This window comes from Mustela putorius, unplaced genomic scaffold (genome assembly GCF_011764305.1).
Source record: "Mustela putorius furo isolate JIRA1106 unplaced genomic scaffold, ASM1176430v1.1 tig00003853_pilon_pilon_pilon, whole genome shotgun sequence".
NCBI lineage: Eukaryota > Metazoa > Chordata > Mammalia > Carnivora > Mustelidae > Mustela > Mustela putorius.
In genome coordinates this window covers 50,395,061-50,419,498 of record NW_025422005.1, presented here as the reverse complement: position 1 = coordinate 50,419,498, position 24,438 = coordinate 50,395,061, and the positions used below count along the sequence as shown (strand labels likewise).

The 24,438-nt window shown below is 47.4% G+C and overlaps 1 protein-coding gene across 3 annotated transcripts in view; it reads left to right on the top strand.

Annotated features, from left to right (window-relative positions):
* KANK4 (KN motif and ankyrin repeat domains 4) overlaps positions 1–13,153 on the top strand; it is a 68,090-nt gene extending 54,937 nt beyond the window's left edge. For all 3 annotated transcript variants that reach the window (XM_004751661.3, XM_004751662.3, XM_045064636.1), the window contains exons 8-10: positions 1,361–1,503; positions 6,152–6,352; positions 11,260–13,153. In XM_004751661.3, coding sequence (XP_004751718.1) covers positions 1,361–1,503; positions 6,152–6,352; positions 11,260–11,364 — 449 coding nt within the window. In that variant the 3' untranslated portion in view covers positions 11,365–13,153. The remainder of the gene's footprint in view (positions 1–1,360; positions 1,504–6,151; positions 6,353–11,259) is intronic.
* Positions 13,154–24,438: the final 11,285 nt, after the last annotated feature.

The following is a 24,438-nucleotide window of genomic DNA, read 5'->3' as shown; positions in this document are numbered from 1 at the left end:
TAAAAAAATCAATAGGAAGGCAATGCAGATATCCCTCTCTTCTTCAGGGCTGAGCTGTGAGGCTGTGCAGGGGGCTGTAATCCGCTTTCATAGCCCCACCGGTCACGACAGTGGTCAGAATTAATTTTTTTTTTTAATATATCCATTGGCATCCTGGCATCGCAATGGCACATTTCTGGAAAACTGTTTGAGGTGGGGTGGAGGGAATGTCAAACCAATATTGGTTTTTTACCCAAGGACAGAACTTATAAGTAGCCCAGACATTTTTTTCATAAAAGTCCAGGTTTGTTACAATGAGTACCTAAATCTTCATGAGCAAGTAGCAAGGCTATAAAAAAAAAAAAACAACAGAATACTATTCTGGACAATAATAGCGAAACAGTTAATGCTTATTGAGTGTTTCTGAGGTACAGTTCTAAGTGCTTTAGATATTAACTCATTAAGTTTCACAGTAACCCCACAGGTTCTGTTATTATCCCCATTTTACAGAGGAAATGCTAAGAAAAGCTAAATGACTTGATCCACTGAGATAGTTTCTTTTAGTGTGCAAAAGCGATACATCGGTTTTTCAGCAACAGTATGGGAAAGATTTTGTTTACCACATGATACCGCCGGTAAGAGATGGGATCATTTCTACAACAGATAACAGGCTGATGATCTCCTATGTTGCCTTTGATGGAGAGGGATGTGAATGTACACACATCCCCAGGGTTACAAAGCAGACATTTCTTCTGAGTTCTCAACTAATACTTCATCTTAAAGATACGCTATTTTCTGCTCTACTGTGAAATGTATTATTAATACAAAAATGCATGGAGACATTTTTTCCCCTTCCATTTTTCAAATAAGATGGTTATTCCTGGAAGATGCCCTATATTTATCCTGTGGCATTTTTCAGGCATCCTGGTACACTGCCCAACATACCACTAGGCCTTTGGGAAAGACCTGAAAACTCAGCTGGTAGGTTGAGTTACACACAACATAGAGTAAAACCTAAAACGCACAGTGGGTGGTATGTGGCCGCATGAGTCATGTCCTGGTCTCATTTCACCTTCACTTGGGCCCTTTATGAAGCTTCACTGACCTTCAGCATCCAGAACACTGCGTTAGGAAATAGTCATGATCACTGTACCCCTTGGCCATCTGTGACTCTACCACCATGGACCTTTCTTGCTGGGTAGCCTAGAAAACTTGTAAAGGAAACTAGCCACTTTTAAAGGCTGCTACAGATGTAAACACTGACTCCACCACTGGGAGAGGACTCTTCTGTACCATGGCCTTTTAACCAGCAGGCAGCTAAAGCAGAAACTCAGTTCTGCTCCCCTGGGAGCTAGTCCAATGCTCACCGCTCCTCTTGCAGGTGTCTGCAATGTGGACCATCAGAACAAAGCTGGCTATACTGCCGTGATGATCACTCCCTTGGCTTCTGCAGAGACGGATGAAGACATGGCTGTCGTCTGGAAACTCTTAAGGGAAGGAAATGTGAACATCCAAGCTACTCAGGTAGGAGGTGTGCACAAGATCCCCTCTTGAATAAATATGGGTACCTCTCAGTTTTATTCTGCCAGTAGGGGAAGAAATTCCACATAGATCTATGTAGTTTTTAACCCAAGAAGGCTGGACCCTGCAAATGGCATTTGTCCAAAGCCTACACATTTGGTGTCTTCAGAAGCTTCAGAGATCCAGACAGGCCAGGATGGAGGTCAGTGAGCTTGTCGTCTATGTCCTGGTCCATACCTGGGCAAAGTCCATCTAGATCTGACTTCTTAAACAAAGTGATCCCACAGTTAGCACCAGCAGGAGAAGGTATAAAAAGGCTGGAAAACATTTGCTCATTGATGTGTGGGAAGCCCCTGCAGGTGACCGATCTCAATCATGAATTAGAAAACAGTTCAGAAGGTTGAACATCTCTGTTCAACTTCCGGCCCCTCTACTTGACAGCACAGAGTAGGGGTCTGGTCCTTAGCCAGTTAGAGCTTTGCGTTAGACAAGGGTCCACAGGGAACAATGGGAACTCCTCAAAAGACCACGTACCCATCTTTGAGTAATATGTGAACAATGGAGGGCGTGCAACTCTCCTTCCCACCGCTAGAGTGATCAGAGATGTAAGCCTAACTATCAAGAACTGTGAAGGATCTGAGATTGTACTCTTACCTTAGAGCTAATCGGTTAGCATGCTACAATGTCCTGGATGCTGGTAGAAGACATGAAACTCCTGTGCCAGAGACAAAGGATAGTATATCATTCACAGCAAGAAGAGTAGTCATAGAGTCAGTATTTACACTAGCTCCCTGTGCAGAGTGGGTTATATTACCAGAAGGGAACTGTGAGCATAGGGAACCCGCATCTTTTATATGGGATAGTGAGTATGTCTGCCCTCTGTTTTGGAGAAGATCCTCTCTCTCTCTTCCAAGGCTATTCACTGTACCAGCATCTTTGAAAAGACTGTCTCAATTATCACGGTTTCGCTCATACGTGGAACTTAAGAAACAAAACAGAGGAGCATAAAGGAAGGGAGGGAAGCTAAAACAAGATGAAATCAGAGAAGGAGACAAGTCGTAAGAGACTCTTAATCACAGGAAAGTGAGGGTCGTCAGAGGAGAGGGGGGAAGGGGATGGGGTAATGGGCAGTAAGGAGGGCGTGTGCTAGAAGGAGCACCGGGTGAATCACTGACTTCTACTTCTGAGACTAATAATACACTGTATATTAATTAATTGAATTTAAATAAATTAAAAAATAAAAATTAAAAAGACCCTAGAATAAGAAGGCAGATAATACCACTCACAAGGAGACCCATAAAAAGTACCTCCCAACAATATATTTAACTCCCCTGTCTACCCCCCACAAAGTGCAGATGGTAGCCTACCCAGACTGGGTCACTTTGCACACTCCATCCAACAGCAGTCCTACTGGTGGCAAGAAACAGACATCTGCAGATCACTTTCTGTTTTTCAAAGTATTTCCACCTAGGGCTCCTACATCCTCAGATTTAATAAAGTTTTTATTTCATTTATTTTTTTTAAGATTTTTTATTTATTTGACAGATAACAAGTAGGCAAAGCAGCAGGCGGTGGGGCGGGGGGGAGCAGGCTCTCCCACTGAGCAGAGATCATGACCTGAGCCAAAGGCAGAGGCTTTAACCCACTGAGCCACCCAGGCACCCCAAGTTGTTTTTATTTTAAATGCTTCCCATAAACATTAATTTTTTTCTAAATTGGCCCTCTTTTTAAAAAAATTTTAAGATTTTATTTATTTATTTGACACAGAGAGAGCAAGCACAAGCAGGGGGAGTGGCAGACAAAGGGAGAGGGAGAAGCAGGCTCCCCACGGAGCAGGGAGTCTGGTGAGGGGCTGGATACCAGGACCTTGGGATCATGACCTGAGCTGAAGGCAGACGCATAACTGATGGAGCCGCCCAGGCGCCCCTCTAAACTGATCCTCTTGCAAGAAGGGATGTGCACCAAAATAAAAATCAGTGCCCCGTCGCCACCTTTTTTAGAGAGGGGGGAGTAGGGTACAGCAGAGGGAGAGGGAAGGAATCTCAAGCAGGCTCCACACCCAGTGCAGAACCTGAGGGGGCATGATCTCACAACCCTGAGATCATGACCTGGGCAGAAATCAGTTAGAGGGACGCCTGGGTGGCTCAGTTGGTTAAGCAGCTGCCTTTGGCTCAGGTCATGATCCCAGCGCCCTGGGATGGAGTCCCACATCAGGCTCCTTGCTCAGCAGGGAGCCTGCTTCTCCCTCTGCCTCTGCCTGCCATTCTGTCTGCCTGTGCTCGCTCTCTCCCCCTCTCTCTCTCTCTGATAAATAAATAAAATCTTAAAAAAAAAAAAAAAGAAATCAGTTAGATACTTAATAGACTGGAGCACCCAGGTCCCCCCAGTGCCCTTTATTTTATGGGGGAGAAAATGATGCTCTAGAAGGTAAGCTGCTCATCCCTGGTTGCTCAAGGAGGGGTGGGAATTCATAGCTGCCACTGCTCCCTTCCCTTCCTCCAGGGCTTCTCCAGAGAGGCGAGCCACAGGGATCAGGTAAATAAGAATGAGTTGGGAGGCTGGGAGTCTCCTAGGCTAAGCGGTTGATTTCTTTCTGTATCTCCAGGATCAGCACAGCGTCTGACAATATAGCAGCACTCTGTAAATATCACTGAATTAAACTGTATTGAATTGGACCAGGAGGGAGGTGAGGAAGACAGGGGAAGTCAGGCAGAGGGACAAAAAGATAACCTACATATGTCATCTGGCTTTAATACGACTGGGAGAGAAGGGTCTCAGTGGAAATCTCATGGTCTGGTTAGTCCAGTAACGAAGGAACCATTATGGGGCACCTGGGTGGCTCAGTTGGTTAGGCATCTGCTTTCGGCTCAGGTCATGATCCCAGGGTCCTGCGATGGAGTCCCGCATTGGGGCCCCAGCTCAGCAGGGAGTTTGCTTCTCCTTCTCCCTCTGCCCTGCTTATGCTCTCACTCTCTCAAATGAATAAACAAAATGAAAGAAACAGAGGGAGGGAGGGGGAAAAAAGAGGGAAGGAAGGACGGACGGACGGACCATTACTTCAGGGCTGAGTATAAGCAACCCAAAAGGCAAAAAGGCTTTTCTGGACAGATGTGCCTGTGTTCCAGAGAAATGGAGAACTAGGACCCCGAAGAATACATTCTCACATACTGAGCATTCATACTACGTTACCTCCCATGCTCCTAACAACACTAAGCGCTAACACATGCCGAGCACCTGTGAAGCATTCGGGTCTCACAACAGCCCCGCAAGGCAGATAACTTCGTTAAGCACTCCCACTTTACCAAATCAGGAAAAGTCACTGAGAGGTTAATTTGTCCAGATTCACAAAGATAATAAGCAGCACAGCCAGGATTTTCCTGATTGCAACCCCCCTTTCTTTTCCCTAAGCCCCAGCATTCTGGGCAGGGAAGCATAATCCATCAGTTACCACCCACTGGCCTGTATCAGTGAACAAACACGCCAGCAAGCATGTCCTCAGCACTTTTTATGTGTAAGACACGGCGCTCAGAGCCACAGGGGATCTGAAAGGACAGAAAACAGAAAGGTTGCCTCATTCTCACCACCTTAAAAAAGCCTGATGTCGGGTGAGAGAGACAAGCCAGACCTGCCTAGGACCCAGGAGAACCATGAGGGCAAAATACAGTCGAGCTGTGTAAGAGAGCCATGGATATAAAGGAAGATCGATGAGGAATAACGGCCAGTTTGAAATCAGAAAAATCGCTACCATACATTGTTATATTTATATCCTTTATTTCAACTCGATTCCCACAAAAGTGAGGTACATGGGACAGGTCATTAGTATATTAATTTTTAATAAAAGAAAAAGAAACAAGATTCAGGGACTGTAAGGAATGGTGCCAGGGTCACGCAGCAGGAAACAGGAGAACCAGGGCTTGGGCTCGCCTTCTGACTCTGAGGCACCGCCATGAGCGCTGATTACAGGGGTGCTACAAAGGGTCTGTGGCAGGGCACCTGGCTGGCTCCATCGGAAAAGAACGTGACTCTTGATCTCGGGTTTGTGAGTTCAGACCCCAAGTGGGCTGTTGATATTACTTAACTAAATAAAAAACGTAAAAGAAAACTGTCCGAGACTATGGATTAGAAATGACCATACAACCATGCAAGCAGAGATCTCGTCAAGACCGAGAGGGTTCTGGGTATCAATGAACTGAAAATACCAGGGGTGTTCTGAGCAGACCGAGGCTTCCTGGAGGAAGTCAGGCTGGGACAGGCCATAGGAAGCCATGTGGGGAAGCAGTCAGCCCTTCCTTTATGTCATTCCACATTCATCAGCATATGCTCAGTGCCAGGCACTGGGGGGACAGAGTCCCTGCCATCAGAAACTGATTCACAGTCCATGAGAAAGAGAGAGATTGATGGGCTGCAATACCAAGTGGTAAGTTCAATGTTATGATCCTGTGCCCGAGGGGTTAGTAGAGGGCTTTAAAGAGATGTGGCATCTGAATGGTATTCTGGGGGAAAGCAGAAGTCTGCCGGGTGGAAAAGGATGGGTCCAATCCCAGCAGCAAAAGGAGATTCAGATCAACAGTCATCTTCTGGCAAAGCCTTGCCCGAGCATCCCTGGGCTGGAGAGGGGGTCCTCACCACACTCCTGTGCTCTGCATGGCAGGGAGGCCAGACGGCGCTGATGCTGGGAGTCAGCCACGACCGCCAGGACATGGTCCAGGCGCTGCTGAGCTGCCAGGCAGACGTGAACCTGCAGGACCACGAGGGATCCTCGGCCCTCATGCTAGCCTGTCACCACGGCAATGCCGACATGGTGCGCCTGCTCCTGGCACACCCGGCCTGCGACAGCACCCTGACTGACAAGGTGAGGCTTCCGGGCCATTAACAAGTAGGTGTTTCCCTTCCCTTCCTGAGAAAACAAAAAACAAAAAACAAAAAAACACCAGGCCAGCCCACAGAATTCCAGGAACCACGTGACCCTGAGATCTTGACCTGAGGCACCCCGGACGCGTGCTTCTTAAATAAGCATCTTTGTCAGTTGATGGTGACCACCGTGATCACCAACACAGAGGGGTTGTGTAACACACCCCCAGTCACACAGCCGGTAGGAGGCCGCTCCATCCAACTTCTCAGAGTCTCCTCAGGAGCCAGACCCTTCCCACGCATTAGCGCACTAATCCTCCTGACCATCTAGTGACTCAGACACTTCATCTGCATTTTTACTGATAAGGAAACACAGGCCTAGACAGTTTCTGTAACTGTCCTAAGGTCACAGCTGCTGGTTCTCGAGCAAGGATGCAAGCCCAGGTCTGACCTCAGGAGCGCTAAAATGGAATGGCTTTAAACACGTCCCTGTACTTACTTAACGGCCACAGTTTGAAGAGGAGAAAGGCCTGGAGAGGGGACGAGTCCCCTCCCCGCCCAAGGACAGACCCTCTCACTGGCTCCATCCGATTGTTCCATCAGTGATTCAAGCTGCTGGGTCCCTCACGCCACAACCGGGCAGCACGCACCCCGGTCCAGTGTCTTGTTTCCACGAACCCCAATTCCATCCAAAGCCCTTTCGGAGAAAGCACAGACCCTCTGTAAATGCATGTGGGAATGGTGGTGGGCTGCTGGAAATAAGGGCCTCCTGTTCCAAACACTATGCAGTCAGACAAAGGACTTGTGTTCATGAGCTCCCCTCCCCTGGGGCAGAAGGAGGCAGCCCCCTCTTTTCTGGAACAGGCCCAGGGTCCTCCTAGGAGTCACTGTTGCCATGGGGAAGCCTGAAAGGGCAGGCCTGTGGGACCGTGGGGCACGAGCTTTACCTGTCCCTGGCTAGCTGGGATACTCAGGCATGAGTGTGCCAGACTCTCCTGGACCTCTCTGTCCAGGTCTGTCACAGGTGAGAGACAGGTCAGTGACTGCTAGTGGAGGAAAGGCACAGTGAGAGGGCTCTCTTGTAAGCCGGACAAATCGAGTGATTGCCGGAAGCATGGGCTTTAGACACTCCGAGCGTGAAACTGGGTTTAGTAACTGTGTGACTTCAGGCAGGTCATCTAACCCCTCTTAACCTCTGTAAACGGGGAGCGTCGTAGACTGTACCTAAATATGGTGATATTTATAAAACACGTATTTGACGTCAGGCAGATGCTCAGCTGACAGTCGCAGTCACTGTCGTGACTAGCTGAGCAGAGACAGCTAATCAGAAGAAACCAGCACAAGAATGAGTAGGGGCATAGCATTTGCAGGCCGTGGCTGGGGGGACTGGGGGGGATGAAGGTCCGGGGTTAGGGGAGCCGGTCAGATGAGAATCGCCACCGAAGGGAGAAATGGCTCTCACTCGAGGGTGATTCTGCCCTCCAGGGGAGCGTCAACAGTGTCTGGAGACATTTTTATTTGCCATAAGTATTTCGACGGGTGGGAGGGCTGCTGCTAAACGTCCTCAAAGAACTATAGATCATCGGGCCTAATACAGCAATAGCTGAGGAACTCTGTCATGGGCGACGGCTAAAGTCCAGGCAGGACCGGATCAGGAAGAGCCAGTCCGGTTGAGGAACAGGGCAGGGCTGGAATCCTAGGAGGGAGGAAATGGACAGCTACCTGGACAGTGACAGAAGCCCACTGTAGCGGAAGGTGAGAGGGTTAGGGGATGCTCGGTGAGCACAGGGGTGCTCAGGAAATGCTGGCAGCAGGCCCACAGAAGGTTCTAGACCCTACGTATGGCCCATGCACCTGCTGCCTGCTTGGGTCAGGGCTGACTCAGGATTCTCACCCCAGTTTCCCAGTGGTAACTTGCGTGAGACATTTCAGAGGGACCAGGGAACTGCGGACTGAGGCTTTCCCAAGCACCAAGCCCTGTTCCTCCAGCTTTGCCCTGAAGGGTGGGGTCCAGCCCTTACTACAGCCACCCTGTCGTCTCAATGTGCACCTTTCCTGAGGAGACTTCGATGCAGGTTTGGATGACTTGATAATTTCCTTGGAAAACTGAGCGAAAATTCATATCCTGAACTGGGTTTCTCTCGTCCTACCAGTATTTAAACGTTGATGTAAACATGGAACCCCAGAACAGCCAGCAAGGCATTTTCTCTAGGTTTAGAAGGCAATTTGAGAAGTCGGTCACCCAGCCTCTTGGGGGCTGCCTGCCAGACAAAGAAGAGGGGGCGGCGGGGACTGGGCTCTGGGGCTCACACTTTGAAGGGCTTGTTTTGGCAATGCCTCCAAAGTACCCATCACACTGAAAGCTTCCTAAGGCAGAGACGACGCCACACTCCTTTTTGCAGTTCTTGTTATATTGAAAGATAGCCTCTCTCTCTCTCTCTCACACACACACACACACACACACACACACGTGCTGGCTGCCTGAGCCCCTCCCATCTCTTCAGTCTGCAGTGTCCCCCAGCTGGGACTGGCCAGGTGGGGTTCCCACTGGAGCCATGCACCGTCGCCTTGTTCCCAGGACTTCGGCAAGGGCATTTGAGGGATACGCCCTCCTCAGGTGGTCTCTCTGGCCACACTGTGAGATGAGTGGGGTCCCCATTCAGGTGCAGGCCAGCACTGCCAGATGGGCCCTGTTCCAAGGTACACATGTCCCCTGGGACTAGCCTGTGGCTCTTACTCGTACTCATAGTCATCACCCCATCTCTGCATTTACCTAGAGCCTTGGGATTGACAAAGTGCAGTGATGGAAACCAGAGTACAGGGGAAAGGCCTGTAAAACCCAGGTCCTTCTCTTCGATCGAAGGAGGCTGCTTTTAGAAGCCTCTTCTGCTTAAGGTCTTTGCTTGATTCCACACTTGCCCAACTTTAACCCACTGAGCCACCCAGGCGCCCCATCCACACTTGCCCAAGTTAATTGCACACTTCTTAGCAGCCCTGTGCGGGTCTTCATTAGCTTGAAATGAATACCTCTTAGTTCTCATCCAGCACTCCCTCTGTCAGCAGTGCTCCCTGGGTGCCGACCAAAGGGCAGGCACCCGGCCAGGTGTGGGATGTTCTTGCTGGGCCGGCAGCCACGGGCCAGATCTCACGGAGACTGAGATTGATCAAACGTCTCCACAGAAACCAACTTATTAATGGTGGTGAAAGGAAGGTGCAGACGGTCATGAGGCGTTTGCAGGGAGAGAAGCTCTTCTGTTTGATGAAGCCTGTGCACATCCTTCGGGGTCTTGCCAAAACACCACTTCCTTCCTCTGCTCCCTGCACGCAGCGCGCGCGCGTGCACACACACACACACACACACACAGCACCATCCTCTCCCCTGAGCTCACTCTTTCTCTTCTGGCGTGTCTGGCTCTGTGCCACACATTATAGTGATTTACTACTGTGTAGAGTCCCAGGGGCAGCCGGACTCCATCCTCGTGAGACGGAAGAGCTGTAAGCTGAGGGTGAACACCCCCCACCCGCTTTCGTGGATTTTCACATTTTCAGAAGTAATTCCTCTCATATACAGTGGGGCAGAGAACCATCCAAAAGGGTCTTGGGTGCCCCACCCCCCCGCTAACATAGTAAATCCATGAATATTTATGAAGCAGAATATAAAAACAGTCACATTCACCAAGCTACATAAGGGTCACAGAGAGCCTCATATCAGGGTTTTGCCTCTAAATGAGTGACCAAAGAAGTGGTTTTGGAGCTGCGGGATTTCAGAATTCTAGAACAGGACCGAAGAGACCACAACTGCTATCATAACAGATGGTGACAGCTCACCGTCTGCCGCATCAAGTTGGCCTTCCCCCTCACTCTTTTTTTTTTTTTTTAAAGATTTTATTGTTTATTTATTTGACACAGAGAGAGAGAGGGAAAGGGAGAGCACAAGGAAGGGAGCAGCAGAGGGAGAGGGAGAAGACTCCCCTGCTGTGCAGGGAGCCCGTCGTGGGATTCCATCCCAGGACTCCGGGATCATGACGTGAGACGAAGGCAGACGCTTAACCGACTGAGCCACCCAGGCGCCCCTCCCCCTCACTCTGTAGAGAATGGCCTGTGCTGTTGGCCGAGACCCTTCTGAACACTGCTTCTGTAGACGGTGGGCCTGGCAGCTCCCTGCACGGCAGCAGCAGATAAGTACCATGGCATCCTTTATCGGGTGTAAAACCACACATGCCCTTCTATGCTCTAGAACCACTGCCCAGAGTTGGTCCTTAGGGCGTAACTAGAAATGGAGAAATGCTTTCTGCACTAAGTCTATGACCGTGAAGACCTGGAAACAACCTAAGTCTCCAACAGAAGAGAAGGAGCTAAGAATGTGGTAGAATACTACAAAGCCAGTAAGAAAAATTATATGTGACAATGGCTGTGCGAGGACAGCAGAAATCTCCTAGTGTGCCATGGTACGTTCAAAATAAAGGCAGATTCAAAATCGATATGTACTATCTTTCCTCTTTTTAAAAGCCAACAACAAATTTGCACAAGAGAAAAGACTAGAGGGAAACATACCAAAATGCTAACTTTCATTAAGGTCTGGGTAATGGAAAAATGGAAGAGTTATTTTTTTCCCGTTTTACATTTTAAAAAAAATTTTAAACTGTGTGGGAAAAAGCAACCAACCAACCAACCAACCATGTGACACTTATTTCCATCTGCACGGATTTCCCAGAAGTGATTGCTGTTTCCATGGAAAGTGACCCATTTTTCATGATTCTCATGCCATTCCAATCTCCCCCTCTCCTAGGGTCTCTGGATGCTGAGAACAGACTTGGATGCCCCATGCCTACCCTGTACTTCCAATCCACCCTTCTCTGGGGCAGGAGGCAGACAGGATAAAATTTCTCTTTTCCTCTCTTCCTGTAGGCTGGCCGAACAGCTCTGTCCATCGTTCTGAAATCACCCGCCCATGTGGAAATTGCAGGACTTCTGCAGGCCCACGCAGAGCAGGGCAGGTCCCTGGGGCCATAGGGGCTGAGGAAGAACCGGCAGCTGGGAACAAAAGGCTCCTTCTCTGGACTCCTTAGCCCTTGGAGAGGGCATGGGTCACAGCCAGAGGGCCACCCTTCAAGAGAAGAAACTATGTCAAATATGCACATACATTCCAGTTATACAATTCTGCTCATTAGAACGCTTTGTAGTTTTTGCCTTAGGCCAAGCCCCAAAACTACTCAGGCTGCAGAGCAGGGTATAAGGTGCAGGGTGCATCCGTGTTGTCAAAAAAAGCCCAAACATCTTCAGCCTTGAATTCCTCATGATTCTACCCTTTGTAGCACCGTGTAGCAAGCACACAGGCAGGAGCACATTAGCCAAGCAATACTTTTTACATGGAATCTTAAAGTGCACCACCTTTCTGTTTTGTAATCAGTTACATGAATATGTCCCACTGAACATGCATGTCGGGAGAGGACTGGGTGGGGGGTGGGATGGGGTAAGGGGAGGTGGATTGAAGCAGCCACCCTGGCCATCATTCTCTAGAGGACCCTCAGAGAATCACCACGCAGTCAGCTGAAACTGAACAAACCACATCTGGGGCCTTTGGTTAGCTGAGGTTGACAGAGAAATCTTAAATTCAGGCAAAGCAGGAAGAGCCTACGGGGATCAATGCCAGTTAAACAGTCTTGACCATTTCTGAGTTATTAAGTGGCTCCAAGTTGTGCCAGGGAAATTGGAATTAATTAGGAAATCCAAATCCAGTAAAGCACATCACGTGTATTTAGAGAGAGTCCAGTTACATCCCCTTTTCTGAGTCTGGAAAGATTGCGGGAGCAAGCATCCTCCTGGGGATAGGTTGTTGTCATCCAGAAGCCACCACATTTCCTCGGTAGCCATATCCATGGCTTCATGGGAATCCTGGTTCTTTACCCCTTTGAACCCTCAAGAGGCTCTGAGGTTTCTGGGGCTCCTGGTTGCAGAAGCTGCCAACCTGAACTGCAGCAGGAGTGTGGGATCTGGGCAGGGCAGGGTCCTCCCTGAACTGACTGCTCTCTCTGCTGGACAGTTCTTTAACGTCCATAATCCCAGGGACCCACATGTGCATGGCTTCTATTCAGTAACTCACACAAGGTTATCCATGAATTTATTTGTAAAATCTCTTATGCAAAAAAATCCTTCTTATATAGAAAGAAAAGACATCAAAGTTTGGTGAGCCTTTGCTCTGGAAACTCAAAAGCTTGAGTTCTTATTTTGACTTATATGCCAATTTGCTTGGTGCCCTTGGGTGAGTCACGAAATCTCCTTGGGTCCTGGTTTCATCATCTCTAAGAAAGGAAATAATTATACAACCTACCTCCTGGGGGTGTTGTACAAGGAACAGCTGATGGAAGTTTTGGAATCCAATTTGTAATCCAGAAGAACTGTCTACAAAAAACGGCACAGCAAACTGTTGCTGGGATTCATGAAAGTCTCAAAGTCCCAGAGCAGCACACTGACATGTGACAGTGTTGCTCAGCGGTAGAGAGAACGGAGCGAATATGGAGCTAAAAATAATCTTAAGTGGGTTTATTTTGACCTCAAAGCACACTTGAAGAGCAAAAACCACCTTAAAAAAAAATGTTCTAGCCCAGTGCTTCTCAAACTTTGATATGCATACAATCACCTGTAGATTCTGCTAGAATGCAGTAGGTTTGAGGGGAAGGGACCCGAGATTCTACATTTCTAACCAGTTCTCAGGAGATGCTGATGCTCCTGGACCACACCCCACTTGGAGTAGAGGCTCTAGCCTGGCCTGACTGTTTATATATTAAAATGCTGCCTCTCAGTCTTTGTCTCAAAGTCTTATTTGCTTATTTGGGTCTTATTTGCTATCATAGCTCTGCAGGCAGCAGTAAGGGATCTGTTTCTTATGTTGCCAATTTAGAGTCTATTGTCGTATCTCATGTTAGGATGGCCACTTTCATTGGGTCACATTATCTTTTAATGATCTCATTTGAGGCCAGCTATCAAAAACAGCTTATTTACCAGAGAAGACAAACTAGTTTGCCTATGGTTTGAGGCCACTGAGTCACTATCAAAAGGCTTTGTCCATCCTTTCTCAGATTTTTAGTATGCTTTTCATTTTGACATTGGAATGTGAACACAAGCTCTCCCTCTTATAACCATTCCATTCCACTGGAAGGTCGGAGCCCAGAACATGGTGAGACTGAATAAGCATAGCCTACTGTCATGTCATTGTCTCTCAGTATTCATTCAACAAACATCTACCGAAACCAGCCGGGTGCCTGACACTGTTTCTGGTGCTGGCCTTTTTTTTTTTTTTTTTAATATTTCATTTATTTATTTGACAAAGATCACAAGGGCAGGCTCACTGCTGAGCAGAGAGCCTGATGCCGGGCTCAATCCCAGGACCCTGAGATCATGACCCTAGCAGAAGGCAGAGACTTTAACCACTGAGCCACCCTGTTGCTGGCTTTTGTTTATGTATTAACTTATTTTAGTCATTTCATCTTTACTATTCTTTTAAGATTTTATTTATTTGAGAGGGGTGGATGGGGAGAGGGAGCTGAGGGAGAGGGACAAGCAGACTTCATATTGAGTGTAGACCCCAACATGGGGCTTGATCCCATGATACCAACATCATGACTGAGCTGAAACCAAGAATCAGATACCTAACGGACTGAGCCACCCAGACACCTCTCAACTTTATTATTATTTTGTTACTGAAGTATGACTGAGATACAATGTTATATTAGTTTCAGGTATATAATATATTAATTATGTATTACTTGACATTCACCATAGTAAGTGTAGTCACCATTTGTTACCATATGACATTATTACAGTATTACTGACTATACTCCCTATGTTGTACTTTCCATCTCTGTGACTTATTTATCACTATAAAGTTATACCTCTTAATCCCCTTCATCTATCTTGCCCATCCTTCCTTAACATGACTCATTATCAGGGAAATCTAAGTCAAAGCCACAATGAGATATCAACTCACACCAGCCAGCATGGCTAGTACCAAGAAGACAAGTGTTGACAAGGATGTGGAGAAGAGGGAACCCTCAGGCTCTGTTGGTAGGCATGTAAATCAGTGCAGCCACTGTGGAAAACAGTATGGAGATTCTTCAAAAATTAAAAATAGAAATACTATATGATCCAGTAATTCCACTACTGGGTATCTGCCCAAAGAAAGTGAAACATTGCTTTAAAAAGATAGATACACTGGCAGTGGCTTTAGTCACCCTTAGAAACACCATGTCTAAGGTTACCATGATCCCAAACCCGAACTTACCAAAATGTTAAGACGACGCTCCAATGATTAATATATTTGTCAAGTACCTGACAGCACAGCCGCCAAGCAACATAAATCAGGCTTACTAGGGACAGATATTAAGCTCAGGCTTGGAAAGAGGTTCACAGATATCTTAGCTTCCGTCATTGCCTTCATGGGATGTACAAACAGTTTTTGGAAGACAGGGCACTTATACCAAAAGTAAAGGATAAGAACAGACAATATAGTTCATTCCACAAATATTTCTCTTTTTTTCTGTTTTATTTTTCTGGGTGTTTTTTGTTTTGCTTTGTTTTTTTTTTTTTTTGTTTGTTTGTTTTAGTGTGGGAAGGGCAGAGGGACAAAGAGAGAGAGAATCTTAAGCAGGCTCCATGCCCAGCACAGAGCCTGACTCGGGGCTTGATCTCAAAACACTGAGATCACAACCTGAGCCAAAATCAAGAGTCAGATACTTAACCAACTCAGCTACCCAGGCGCTCCTTCCACAAATATTTCTAGAATGCCCACTGTGTGCAGGCACTGGGCTCACATTAGAGATATCACAGTGGAGGCTTCCACTTGGCCATCTACTTAGGAAAATGGAATGGTGAGAAGGAAGCACAGAATGATACAGGGGTACCAATAAGGGGTACCAGAGCTGGCCTTGAGAATTTAAGGAAGGCTTCCTAAAGGAAAAGGTATCTGAACTGAAAATTTAAAGACTAGTGGATGTTTGCCAAAAAAAGGATGAGAAGGGAGAGGTAAGGAGAGGCAAGAGTGTGCTGGTAGAAAGCAGGATTGCCAAGGCTGAACGTTGGGACAGCAGGCATTTGGGGACCTTCACTCAGTTCAGTAGGACTTCCATGTAGAGTCTGAGTAAGATGCTGCGATCAAAGAGTGGATTCAGAAGAGATAAGACCACAGTACATGAGGACAGATGATGAGGAACCTAAAGAAGCTTTGTTCCAAAGGCAATGGCAAACGACTGAAAAACAGACTGACAACCAAGAAATTGTCAACCCTCATTGAGCACATATTTTTTAGGGACCTACTTTCATCCAAGTACTGTGTTTGGGGCTGGGCAAATACTGCCCATACTTGCCCATACTGATGGGCAAGTTAGACACAGAACTCAGTTTCTCAGGAAAGAGAGACAAACCCATCGTTCTGATGCAAGATGATACGTCTGGCAACTGGGAAAGTACGAGATGCCATAGGGACACGTGGGTGGGACCCTCAGCCTAGTCTGAGGGTGGGAAGGAGGTCTAAGAAGGCCTTTGGAGTAGTGAAGCCATCTAAAGGATGGGGAGGTATAGCCATGCCAAGAAGAGCAGAGGAAGAAGCATGCATAAAGCCTCAAGAGAGAAGACAGATCTGGAGCATTAAAAGAACTTTCAGTGTTCTTGGAGTTAAAAAAAACAAAGAATTGCAAGATGAGGCCAGAGAAAAAGCCACTGTAACAAGTTTGACCTTGAAGGAAGGAGGAACTAGGAAAGTGGGACATGACGCTCAGATCTCCATTTTAGAAACGGCACTTCGGTTTTGGAGGTCATGGGTGACAACTGTTCAGCAGACATCCATGGCCTACCTATTATAGGTGCTATTGTAGAAAAGACTGACACAGGCTGAAGACTGTGCCACAGGATGAGTAATGGGCGTCTGAATCATGCTATGGAGACCGCCTCTGCCAGCGTGAGTCAGGGAAGCCTCACAGAGGCTTCCTGCTAAGCTGTAAGAGTGTGTAGGAGTGCGCCCGGGCATGCTAGACAGAACAGCGGCTCTAAAGATGTGGTGTAGAAAGAGCATGGCCTGTCTGGACACTGGAGAGAACTCTAGAATCACTTGGTCACATTGTGGAGGTGCCCAAATAGGAGATTTGAGAAGGTCTGTAGACACATCTCATTGTGTCTTTGAGATTAGATATTTTGACTTGAGACTATAGCTTGAGGGGGAATCCCAGACTCCTTTGAGAATCTGAAGCTCTCTTCAGAAAAATGCACATGTGTGAAAAATGCGCATGTCAGTTCAGGGATTCAGAAATCGGCAGTTAAAATCCCTCTGCTACAAGCAGTGGGGAGCCCGGTGATCAGATCTGCACTGGTGAATGATCCTGGGGTGGGGCTGGAGAGACTGGAGGCAAAAAGATCAGTTAGATGGTTCTGGGTAGACACTGGGTCTGAAGCTGTGAAGGCCCAGGCCATGATGGCATCATGGGGAGAAAGAATCAGGCCCTATGGGAAAGGCATCAGGAGTGAGGATGTGCCAGGATGTCGTGACCAACTGGATGGTGGACAGGAGTCAAAAATGAGTGACAGGAAAATGGTGCCATTGTCCCCAATATCCACTCTTTCCTTTCTCCTTAGCAATAAATCCTCAACTTGGAGCTGGACAAGTTGTCACCCAGAATACGCTATCTCCCAGCCTCCCTTACAGCTTGATGTGGTCATGTATCTAAGTTCCGGCTACTGAGAGGTGAGCAAAGTGATGTGCACACACTCTGGCCCCTGCATTTACAGGGAAGGGAAATGCATTTCCCTCTTCCCACTGGCAGGACGGTGGTAGTAATTCATCTGGATCCGTAAAGAAGAGGTCAATGCCCTAGGGGTCATAGAATAGAAAGTCATGAAAAGCTAAGTCCCCAACACGGAAAAGCCATCAGATCTGCTCTGGACTATTTTTCCCCCTTTGTTTGTGACCGTGAAATAATCCTTTTACTTGTTTAAGTCATTGTACATTTGGGTCTCTGTTGCAGTAGGGACTGGACAGATGCACTCAGTATCCCATGATAGGCTCAAAGGTCGAATGCTATGGGTAGTGGATTTCAAGGAGGAAGACCTGGGAAGGCTTTTGGAAGGAGCATCCTTTCAATGGCTAGATATAATGTGTATCTCTTCACAGTACAGGTCCCGGTTCCATACCGACAGTGAAATCATCCGGCCCACACAGCCTTGCAGAAGGTGAGGTCTTGGGGGACGGCAGCAGATTCTTGAACACAAACTCTGTATCACAAGGTGGCTAGTCCTTAAGCAAGACGTGCTTATGAAGTGGCCTGGCATGAACTAGTGAATTTTCTAAGAAATCTGAATAAAGAAACATGCAGTTTCAGGCAAGAGCAGTGGGGCATGGTTAGAGAGTGAGAGAGAGAAGCCATGAGGTGGAATGAGGCATAAGGAGAGACCATCTGCATGCACAGAAGTCAAGGTAGGTTCAAAGCATGAGCCACCAAGAGCTATGCGCTGAGGAAAGATGGAGCATGAAGACAAGGGAAGCCGATAGGACACATACCTACAGACTGCCTGCCAGGCCCTCGTTTCCTAAGACCCTCCCCTTCCCCACCCCATCCTGCATCCACAGAACTGTAAGCAGGAGCTACTGAATTCCTACAAGAAAAACTGGCTCCTGGCCACCGAAGGATGGACATGGGCTACTACCTGGGCCAATCAGGACTTTAAGGAATTATGGAGCTAGGATTTGGGAGACTCAGTCTTCTGGGTGTCTGGGTTATAACTCATAGATCTCAGAAGCTACTAGTGCCCAGATTCAGCCCAGTGGGTTGAGGACCAGATTCAGCTAGAAAGACTGAAGCAGACTTCCTGCTGGAAGCAGCAACTGCTGCCCCTTCCCGAAGACCCCAGTAGAAACCCACACACCCCCACTTCAATGCCATGACGACCCGACTGGTTTTCTTGACCCCATCTCCGCTCCAGCCTCTGTAGCATGGTGTCTGAGCGCTCTTGGGTGTCGAATCCCAGCTGGACCACTTGGCCACTCAGGCTCTTAATCTGTAAACTGGGTAACACTGTTCCTCCTCTGTTCTTGTAAGTGGTTATTAGATAAAGTATCTGCACAGTGCTTGGCCCCTATGGCAGAACTCAGCATAGGGTAGAGTACATCCCCTTCCCCTGGCCACTTGATCCTTTTCTCCTAGACCTGGCCTCATAAAAATGGCAGCTTGCCTTCAGAAATTACTTAGAACTACCCAGGCATCAGTTTGAGGAGTGTTACATGAATCATTTATTCTTCAAAATAATCCTATGTAGGTATTAATATTATTTCTTTTGCTCATATGAAGAAACTAAAGCACAGAGAGGTTAAATCACTCATCCAGGAGTGCCTGCGTGGCTCAGCCATTTGTGTCTGACTCGATTTCAGCTCAGGTCATGATCTCAGGGTCCTGGCATCAAACCCTATGTCGGGCTCCCTGCTTAGTGGAGAGTCTGCTGGAGATTCTCTCTTTTTCCCTCTGCCCCTTCCCCTGCTAACACTTATGCGCGCTCTCTCTCTCTCTCTCAAACAAACAAATAAATAAATAAATCCTTAAAAAGAAATACTCCAGGGACGCCTGGGTGGCTCAGTTGGTTGGACGACTACCTTCGGCTCAGGTCATGATCCTGGACTCTCAGGATCGAGTCCCGCATCGGGCTCTCAGCTCCACGGGGAGTCTGCTTCTCTCTCTGACCTTCTCCTTGCTCATGCTCTGTCGCACTTTCTCTCTCTCAAATAAATAAATAAATAAATATTTTAAAAAAAGAAAAAAGAAAAAAGAAATACTCCATGGGGCGCCTGAGTGGCTCAGTGGGTTAAGCCTCTGCTTTCAGCTCAGGTCATGGTCCCAGGGTCCTGGGATCGAGCCCCGCATCGGGCTCTCTGCTCAACAGGGAGCCTGCTCCCCCCACCTCCACCTGCCTCTCTGCCTACTTGTGATCTCTCTCTCTGTCAAATAAATAAATAAAATCTTAAAAACAAACAAACAAACAAACAAAAAAATAACCCACTCCATCCAAGGCTGCACAGCTAGTAAACAGGAGATGTGGGATTTCAAGCCAGGAGTTCTGGCTCTGGAACTCTTTTTGCTTCCTTGCCAGTGACCCAGGCTGGGGAGGGGTGCCAAGCAGCAGGAGGTGGACACTGCAGAGGAAACAAAGCTGCTTCGGAGAGCCAGTGTTTAGTCAGTGGCTGACCTGCAGGTCTTCCTGGGTCGCCCCAGGACAAAGGAGACAAATTGGCAGAGTGCCTGGGACTAGAACAGCTCAGGGGGGCAGGGAGGGGGGAGGGCTGGCGTCCCGTGTACTCAGCATTCCCGTGTACTCAGAAGCACTCAGACCTGCCTTCTGTCCAGGGTGCAGAGGGACTGAACCCCACATTGACTGAACTGTCCTTTAGTAGGTAATTCCTTACAGTTCCAGATCTATTCCTTTACCTGCCCTCATCCTAGAGAGAGATGGGTCTGGACCAGAGGGAGCCTGGCCAGTGTCCGAGGGGGTCCCACCTGCTCTCCTCTCTACCCCAGCTCCACTTCCTATACCCCATCCTGCTTCCATGTTCAGTGAAGTCCTGGTAGCAACTCGGGGCCTTTGCTTTAAAACATACAGAAGCATTCCACTGTTCAGTGGAGGACAGGAGAGACTTCTCCAATCTTTCGTTGCCTTAGAAGTGAGGAAATTTCCATTCTTCTCCAGAAAGGAAAATGACAGGTAGAAACTACATCCTCTCTTCCATTATCCCAGTAGTTAGATCCAGAGCAAGACTGGGACAAAGCTCAGACTCTGTCTCTGTTCTGGCCGCCTATAGAGAGGGCTCACGCTCTTGACTCCCACCCTTTAGTGGCTCAGAGAGGCAAGCCTGGCTCCGGCGGGGACTGAAGTTCGGAACACCAATTCTCATGTGTGTGTATGGGGGGGGTCCCCCACATCCAAGCAATTCTTGGACACCCAGCTGGTGTCCTCCCATTCAGTTCAACTCTGACACCATGTCCCCAAAGAGAGCATGAGATTCCACAGGTAAGGGCTCAGTCCTCCAAGACTGCCCCCTCTCCACTTCACATGCCAGTCACAAACCCAAGTTGTCACCTGTGCTTCCTACGCACTCCCTATAGACTAGAGGTTCCAATGGCCCCCTCTTTGGATGCAGTAAATTTGCTAGGGCAGCTCTCAGAACTCGGAGAAACATCTTACTTATTGTATTGTTGCCAGTGACCAAGGCACAAGCGCCCTTGACCCTGCCCCAAAGGACAGAGTCTGGCCACAATCCAAAGGCAAAGAGACAAGTGGTGGTGCAACAGGAAAGGAGTTTATTTCAGTGAGGCCAACACTGGAAAGAGAGTGGACTAATGTCCCAAGAACTGTCGTCAAGGTGCTGAGAATACTTCTAAGTTCATATAGGAAAAACGTGGAACAAAGACTGGTGAGTACATGCACCTAAGCAGCAAAGGTCAGGTTGATCACTGGCAAGAGGTCAATCACAGAGGGTCTTGCTGGCATCAAAGCTGTCATTATTGCCTGGGGAGTAGTTTCAGTGCCCATCACAGGACATTTTGCCTGTTGGGTCCCTTGCTGGAGTGAACAGATAAACTGGAGGGAAAAACAAAGTGATGAAGAAGAACAGGTTGAAGGCAAATGGAGCCAGTCAGGGCAATGACCGGGTGGGTCCTCCTCCAAATCCCCACTGTCAAGTCACTGTCAAGTCACTGTCAAGTCACCATTCCATTTCAAAGGAAGGAGAAGGGAGGCTGGTCATTTCTTCTGCAAACTACTTCCTGCTGACTGGGGATGACGCAGAAATATTGGAATGACAGACTTTGACAGGTAAGAGAACTTTGTTTCTTGAGATCCTCCTGAGATGGACAGCAAAGAGATACTTAAAATGTCGTACGGGGGGGGACGGGGTCACTGAATGACAGGCATTAAGAAGGGCATGTGATATAATGAGCATGGGGTGTTATATACAACTAATGAATCACTGAACTCTACCTCTGAAACTAATAATGTATGTTAATTAACTGAATTTAAGGTTTTTTTTTTGTTTTTTGTTTTTTTAAATTTTATTTATTTCTTTGACAGAGACAGATCACAAGTAGGCAGAGAGAGGAGGAAGCAAGCTCCCTGCTGAGCAGAGAGCCCGATGCGGGACTCGATCCCAGGACCCTGAGATCATGACCTGAGCCGAAGGCAGAGGCTTTAACCCACTGAGCCACCCAGGCGCCCCTAACTGAATTTAAGTTTAAAAAAAAAAAAAAAAAAAAAAAAGACCTCCTATGGGAGTTGTCATCCACTCAAACGGTTTTGAGTCCTGCCAAGAGTCATTGTCTAGAGTTGCCTTCCTAATGCAGATGTGATGAGTCCACAGTTGAACACCTGCACGTTTTAGAAGCGTAGGAGTAGTGAGAAGCATATGGTAAGAACCTGTCCATTTTTCAATTAACTCAACTCCTGGTCCTTGGTTATTCCAAGCCTTTAGGACCCAGTCTTCTGGCTGGAAAGTGTGCAGTGGCTCCTCAGGAAATGGTTTAGTCTTAGAAAAGGCAAACTCATGGACAGATGTCAAAATTTAACTCAGTTGCTAAACATATTATTTAATTCCATTGTCATGTTTTAAGTAGGGGCAAATACCCTCTTCTCAAGTCTGAAATGGTTTCCATATATAATTTCATAAGGGCTTCAATAGAGCCCTTCTTCTAGGGGCCAACCTTCCACAGAGGAGGCCACAGAAGTGCCATTTCCAAAGTCAGGCCAGTCTCTTGGCACGGGTCAGCCAGGGCTTTCTTTAAAGCATGGTTCATCTTTTGTTTAACTGTTGATGGGAGAGGGGGGAGTGGTTCCTAAACACAAATTGTTTAAGAAGCACTGTTGTACCTAATGTCATCGCACACATCACAATGCATTTTATCTTTTTAAATCTCTCTTCCCAATTAAGCTATGGACTAAGGGCAAGCAGGGAGACTTTGTATTTCTTCAGCTTTTAATTCTCCTTGCCTAGCTTCTGACTTGACAATGAGTAGACAACAATAAATTGAATTAATGCGCAGGCCCTGGCTGGGTCACCTAGGACCTGGGACCATGTATGTTGAATGTTAAGACCAAGGACAAATCCCCCTTGTCCAAAGTCAGAATGAGTTCTAGAACGTGGGGAGAGGCTAAGATGAGAGATGAGATTGTTACATGCCGCCTTCCCCCAAAGTACCACCAGAACAACAGGTTGATAAGACATGGCTGAGTTCCTTCTCTCGAGAAGACTCAGTCTTCCTAGCATCAGAAAGAGGGGAGAGCAAAGTAGGGAATCCTAGGAGGTTCTGGAGTTTGGGTGAAGGCAGTTCAGCACTTTTTTAGTCAAGGATTTGATGAGGATTTGGTTAAGGATCATAATATAATAGCTTAAGTTTGGTGCCCACAGCAAGGGGATCAAAAGGTCTTGGGAATTAAATTTGTCACTTGGTGTTTTCTGCTATTTCAAGGTATTTCAACTTTTATCTTCTGGGTCAGTTTTCTGAAATAGTCAATTTCCATTGCTGAAGATGGAACAGGAGAGTCGTGTGAATGCCGAGAGTGGCTGTGTGTGCGGAGATGGTGTCAGCTCTCAGAACTCAGGAGGCCCAACTGAGCGGGGAGAGAGCTGGCGACGTTCAGAGCTGATGGGCCCAGACACCTACAAATTTCTCCTCAAGACACTATCAAATAATCCAGCAACAGGAAACTGCCGTCCCTCCTAACACAATAACGCCATCTGCTCAGCAGATACTGATTTCTAGTCAGTGGTCTTATGGGAAGCTATTTGGTCTTTCTTCTCTACTTCCCCTCTTCCTCTGACACTGGTTTACCCTTAACTCAATTACTAGGCTAGAAGAAGTGCTTAAAATCTTTTCATCCAGAGCCTACCATGGTTTGTATGAGCATTTCCAGGGGGCTACTCACATATGACCGCACCCGTGACCTTCTCAACGCCCTCCTGGTCCAGGGGCAGTCCGGAAGTAAGAGGCCTGCCTGCAGCTTCCAAAGTGATTACTCTGCAGCAGACATCAGGCCAAATGAGCCAGCCAGCGGGGGTGAATGCTGATGCACATTAGAAAGGTCAAGAAATGCGGGGAGCATCCAGCTTCTGCTTGGGAGACACGGCCGCATCTGGTCCAGACAAGAAGACCTAATCTAATTTCTAAACAGGAAGAACATAACTCCCTGGGATGGAACAGGCCTGATTTGCCTAGAAACTCAAGGGCAGTAGGAAGTTGGGGGTGGCTAACATTTACTGAGGACCTGTAGAGCATTTTTTTAAACACAGCATTTTATGGAGAAGCTTAGCATATCCAGAATCTTTGAAAACTGGTCATATTTTCACTAACTGAGGTGGAGAAGGACCAAAACAGAGGCAGTCTCTTCTGTTTAAAGGAAATTTGTAGCAAACTTTCTGAAATGAAGGAAGCATTCCCTGTTTTTGTTTTATTTTGATCCAGCTGACCGCTCCTTGACAGTCTATCACCCAAAAGAAGGTAACAGTCAGTATTTTCCACCAGAGGCATGCTACCCAATGAGGTGAGGTGAGATCTGACCTCCTGGTCTCAGCCACATCAACATCCTCTCACCTCATTTGTTAATTGTGAATAAAAGAAAAAGATGTGAAAGAGCAAAGAGCCCATTCTTTCTGGAACCTACATCCCATCAAGTGCTGCTCTGTAACACTCACTCATTCATTTAGAATTGGGAATGAGGGGTTACTTAAAAAAAAAAATTGGGGGCACCTGGCTGCCTTAGTGAGTAGAGTATGCAACTCTTGACCTCAGGGTTGAGAGTTCAAATCTCACGTTGGGCAGAGTTTACTTTAAAAAAAAAATGTAGACTTGGGATGCCTGGGTGGCACAGTTGGTTAAGCGTCTGCCTTCAGCTTAGGTCATGATCCAAGAGTCCTGGGATCAAGCCCCTCCCCCCAATCCACATCCAGCTCCCTGCTCAGTGGGAAGTCTGTTTCTCCCTTTCCTGCTCCCCCTGCCTCTCTATCTCTGACAAATATATAAATAAACTCTTTAAAAATTAAACATATTGGGGCACCTGGGTGACTCA